This window comes from Bison bison, unplaced genomic scaffold, assembly GCF_000754665.1.
Source record: "Bison bison bison isolate TAMUID 2011002044 unplaced genomic scaffold, Bison_UMD1.0 scf7180017864160, whole genome shotgun sequence".
NCBI classification, from domain to species: domain Eukaryota; kingdom Metazoa; phylum Chordata; class Mammalia; order Artiodactyla; family Bovidae; genus Bison; species Bison bison.
Genome location: NW_011494732.1, coordinates 6,372,300 through 6,377,464, shown reverse-complemented (window position 1 = coordinate 6,377,464; position 5,165 = coordinate 6,372,300). Strand labels below are relative to the sequence as shown.

Sequence of the window (5,165 nt, the reverse complement as noted above, 5' to 3'; positions counted from 1 at the left end):
GGAGAGTTGTATCTTCCAGCTGATGGGAGGGCCACACCTACCCTGAGGACCAAGCCCTGAGTCTTCTGTGTGGCCCTGTGCACGGGGGCCTGCCTCGGTCAGGACCCGGGCAGGACAGGCGTCCGGGGGCGGGGCAGGACGGAATGGGGAGGGGAGGCTCGGGTTCGGGGGGTCCAGTGTCCTTCCAGCTCAGCGGTAGTCTTGCTCCTGCATGGCATGCTAAGTCGCTCAGTCGTCTCTGACTCTTTGCCATCCCAAGGCAGGCTCCTCTGTCCATGGGGATTCTCCAGGAAAGAATACTTGTCCCTCCTCCAAGGGATCTTCCCTATCCAGGGTTTGAACTGGTGTCTTATGTCTCCTGCATTGGCAGGCAGGTTCTTTTACCATGTGAGCCCTACCTGGGAAGCTCCTGCAGGGCATTAGCTCTTCTTTGCTGTATGAGGATCTCAGGCTTGTTGTGTGGGCAGTGGCAGCATTGAAATAGGTAAGTTTTAGATTTAATTTTTAGAACTGTTTGGCTTACGGGGAGAGATGGAAGACATTGCTCAGTTGGGAGAGTGCTGCAAAAGTCTAGGTAAGATCACAGCAGTGCTGTGAGCAGCAGGCAGTGTGGAAACAGCCCAGATGACCATCAGTGGATGAACTGGGTAAGCCAAATGTGACCGACCCATACAGTGGGACTTTTTAAAGAAAAAAATTATTTGCTGTGCTCGGTCTTAGTTGTGGCAAGCCAGTTCTTTAGTTGTAGCATGCATGATCTTTAGCTGTGGGACTTGAGACCTTTTAGTTGTGGCATGTGGGATCCAGTTCCCTGACCAGGGATCGAACCTGGGGCCCCTGCATTGAGAGCTCAGACTTGTCTTAGCCACTGGACGACCAGGGAAGTCCCCATACAATTATTCCATCATGAAAAGGAATGAAGCCCTGACACATCCAACTCCATGGGTAAAGCTTGAAAACTCAGTGCTAAGGGAAAGAAGCCAGACACAAAAGACTGCGTAGTGTATGATTCCATTTTACATGAAATGTTGAGATGAGTCAAACCCATAGAGACAGAGAGTAGATCAGTGGTTGCCTGGAAGTGGGGGAGGGGAAAGGGGTGTGACTGCTTAATGGGTTTCCATTTAGGGTGATGAAAATGTTCTGGAATTAGTGGTGATGGTTGCACACCATTGTAAATTTACTAAAAGTCACCGAACTGTATGCTTTTAAATGGTTTAAATGTTCTGAATTTTATGAGACTTTTCTCTTGCTGGAAAAAAAAAAGTCACCTTAAAAAAAAAAAAGAAGCACTTAAGGCAAGAATCAGAGCCTGGGCTTAGGAATGGGTGGTGGGGATGGTGTGGAGAAGACAGAGCAGAGAGCCATGAGGAAGAAGAAACAGGCCAACCTGGTGACTGGGGAGCAGGAGCAGGCAGGACTTCTGCCTGGCAGTGATTGGGGCCCGGTGTGGTGGGGGGAGAAGATGAGCTCAGCTTTGGGGATGTGAAGTTGAGAAGTTGAGTTGGGTGTGCATCCAGAGTCCCCATGGTCGACAGTGTGCTGAGCTGCCTCCTCTTCTCTGACTCCATCTCCTCTGCCCTGGTCAGAACACCTAGCGGTCTTCACTCAGAACGACTGCAGTTTCCTTAGCCTGCACGGGGGAAGTCTACTCAGAGTACTTCCTTTACTCTTCCCACTCACTCCACTGCTGCTTCCTGGGTCAGTCAGCTTCAGTGACCCTTCTCCAGGGAAGCTGATCGTCTGGTTGGGGTTAGGCCCTTTATCTTCTTCACAGCATCCTGTGTTTTCCTTTACAGGAAATCACAATGATCACAGGTATCACAATGATACCTACATAGATGTGAATCTGTGTAGGTGCTTAATTTTTTTTAAATTTATTTATTTATGGCTGCACTGGGTCTTCGTGCGGCACGCAGGCTTTCTCTAGGGGCGGTGAATGGGGGCTGCTCTCTAGTTGCAGTGCGAGGGCTTCTCACTGCAGTGGCTTCTCGCTGCAGAGCACGGGTTCTAGGGTGCAGGCTCAGCAGTTACAGCACATGGGCTTAGTTGTCCCACAGCGTGTGAGATCTTGGGCTTCCCTGGTGGATCAGATGGTAAAGAATCTGCCTGCAGTGTGGGAGACCTGGGTTCGAGCCCTGGGTTAGGAAGATTCCTTGGAGGAGGGCATGGCAACTCACTCCCCTATTCTTGCCTGGAGAACCCAGGGATAGAGGAGCCAGGTGGACGCAAAGAGTCCATGGGGTCGCAAAGAGTTGGACACGACTGAGTGACTAACACACACACACACATATGTACACACGAGTAAGCTCTATTAGGGCAGGAGCTATGCTTGTATTCTTTAAAGCCAAACAATCTCCAGCTCCCAGCACATCGATTGAATGAATGAATCAGCTTATAGATGGTGTTTAAAGCCATGAAGATATGAGTTTGTTGATAGAAAAGGGTTGAGCCCAGTACTCTGGGAAACACTACAGATTCTGAGCATGAAGGGAAAGCAAGACCTGAAAGGGTCAGACTTAACTGTGTCCTAAAACAAAACCTAAGGATATTGATAGGAATACAGAAATAGCCAAGCCAAGGTGAGGTAGCCAGCCACGCAAGGTAAGTTCACAATGTCTGCCACCCAGTGAGAAATTACCAGGCATGTAAAAAAGCAAGACAATTCAGTATATAATGAAATTGAATCAATTGTAATTGACTCAGCAATGACATATATGATAGAATTCATAGACAAGGACATTAAATCCATCTTTATCATTATATTCCATATAGCCAAGAAGCTAGAGGAAAGATTGACCATGTTACATAGTGACATGGAAGATAAATCAGAATTGTAGAGATGAAAACCACAGTATCACTTGAAAAATGTACTCGGCGGGATTAATGGCAGATTAGACAATGCAGAAGGAAGACTGAGGAAACTAACTGGAAGCAGGAGAAACTACCCAGACTTAAACTCAGAGAGAAAAATGGCTGGAAAAAAAATGAACAGAGCATTAGTGATCAGTGACATAAACTCAAAGGAAATCATATCCACAGAGTGGGAGCCCCCAAAGGAGAGTGGGGAGGGAAGAGAGAAATTTAAGTTGATAGTTTTCAAATTTGAGTGTTTAATGTCCACTGTTCTGCTACTGTCCTCTGGTTTGCATTTTTTTTTTCTGATGATAAATCTGATGTCATCTTCATATTTGTTCCTCTTATATAATGTGTCCTTTTTTCGCCCTCTCTCTTTAAGCTTTAAAAGTTTTCTCTTTATCACTGATTTTAAGCAATTTTATCATTAAGCCCTGGGATTAAAATGAGCTCAAAGACAGCTTTTACTTTTTACATTTTTGCTGATTTCTCTAATGTCTGGCTTAACTGAGGAAGCCACATATGCAGAGGTGCGTCTGCAGTGAGTCTGTGTGATGTTTGCTGTCGTTAAAGTGTATGAAGAAAATCCATTCTCACATGGACATGCAACTGGAAAAGATGGAAATAACCTAATAGACTTTAAAGTAATTGTGGATATTCTTTGACATTACATCAGGCTTGACAACCAGTAGTTTTTAAAAGAAGGTTGTTACAACATGGAAACAATCTATATGGATGAAGTTTTTCATAATAAGTTATGTTAAATTCATTAGTCTACATTGCCTTTAAAAAAAAAAAAAACAAACGCTGCATTTTGAACATCTGTCTTACTCATGGACAATTGCTAACATCTGGTCATTGTTTTTTGTGAAATACTGGTTCACTGAGTTACGCATATTTTCCAACTGTTCACGTGTTTCTTTATCCATTATCTCCAAATTGCCTTCTTTATCCTCAAACCTATCACTGGAAAAGTCTTCCAGTATTGGAAAACTGTTAAGTTCATGGTGGCAGATACAATGTTACAAAGTATTTGCACTTTCTACTTGAAAGTGCAAATGTTACAAATGTATTTATCCAAATGCTTTCAGATGTTTTGCCTGGAGTGCCAGGCTTGCTTCATTCCTTTTTAAGAAAATATTTGCCAAATATTCACGCTGAAATAACCATATTTAAAAAAAAAAATATATATATATATATTTATTTATTTATTTGGCTGCTCCCGGTCATGTGGGATTTAGTTCCCTGACCAGGAATGGACCCGGCCCCTTGCATTGGGAGTGTGGGGTCCTAGCCACTGGGCCCACCAAAAAGTGCAGAAATAACCATATTTTGTCAGCCTTCTTTCAAGTGAAAAAGATGTCTGAAGAAAAAGCAGCTAGTTCATCTTGTAACTCAAATTGAAGCTTGTTGAATGACTTAATTAGATGTGATTTATGCCTTATTACGGTTAAGACCCCAGGGCGATTCTGAAACCGTGCTGGTCTGGGGACCCAGGTCAGGTTTGCATTTTGGGGACGGAGTCGCCCGGGTCGGCCGTGCACCGCCAACCCACTCATCTCTCCGGATTCACATTTTCATATTCCCTCAGAAGTAAAATCTTTTGGTTTCAGTGTACGAAAATGACTATCAGCCTGAGCCCCTGACGGTGGAGATCCAGATCCAGCTGATCCAGTGGCGGTCGACCGAGGAGGCGCTCCGGGGGCTCGTCATGTAGGGCGGGATTAAAGGTGGTTCTGACACCGTGGATGTCCGGCCGGTCCAGTTCTGACCCCGCGACAGTCCGGCCGCCGCCGTGCGTCTGGGAGGGGGGTGCTGGCCAGGAGGAGCGGCAAATGCCTGGCTAGGGAGGAGCAGGAGGCTAGCAGCGGGGTTGGGGGGGCTGGCCAGGGAGGAACGGCGTCGGGGGGTAGGGGTTGTCCTCGGGGAGGGGAGGAGGGGGTTGCTGGCCGGGGGAGCTGGGGTGGGGAGGAGCCGGGAACTGGAAGAGGGTCCCTGGCCGGGGAGAACCTCTTGGCCTGCAGGTGCGTGGGGTGGAGGGGCCCCGCCCTCAGAAGCCTGCCCCCCAAGCCCGACGTCCGCGGCTGGGGAGGCAGCCGTGCGCGGGCGTGGCCAGCGCTGGCGGGCGCCGCGAAGCCCCGCCCTCCGCACGAGCCCAGAAGAGCAAACTGTGCTCACCTGGTGCCGCTGCGCGAGCTCCCCGCCTGTGCCCAGGCGGCGTCACGGCTCAGGTAGGTCGGCGAGGGGCGGGCGGACGGGTGTCGGGTCTGGGTCGCCTGGAGCCCCTCTGCTGGGAGGGGCCTGTCCCA

The 5,165-nt window shown here is 48.1% G+C and overlaps 2 protein-coding genes across 2 annotated transcripts in view; both read left to right on the top strand.

The window, feature by feature from the left end:
• LRRC43 (leucine rich repeat containing 43) overlaps nucleotides 1-4,721 on the top strand; it is a 16,852-nt gene extending 12,131 nt beyond the window's left edge. The window contains exon 15 of the mRNA XM_010841421.1: nucleotides 4,470-4,721. Coding sequence (XP_010839723.1) covers nucleotides 4,470-4,573 — 104 coding nt within the window. The 3' untranslated portion in view covers nucleotides 4,574-4,721. The remainder of the gene's footprint in view (nucleotides 1-4,469) is intronic.
• Nucleotides 4,722-5,037: 316 nt separating this feature from the next.
• The window catches only part of B3GNT4 (UDP-GlcNAc:betaGal beta-1,3-N-acetylglucosaminyltransferase 4), a 4,934-nt gene continuing 4,806 nt past the window's right edge, over nucleotides 5,038-5,165 (top strand). The window contains exon 1 of the mRNA XM_010841330.1: nucleotides 5,038-5,087. The gene's annotated coding sequence lies outside the window, so the exon portion shown is untranslated. The remainder of the gene's footprint in view (nucleotides 5,088-5,165) is intronic.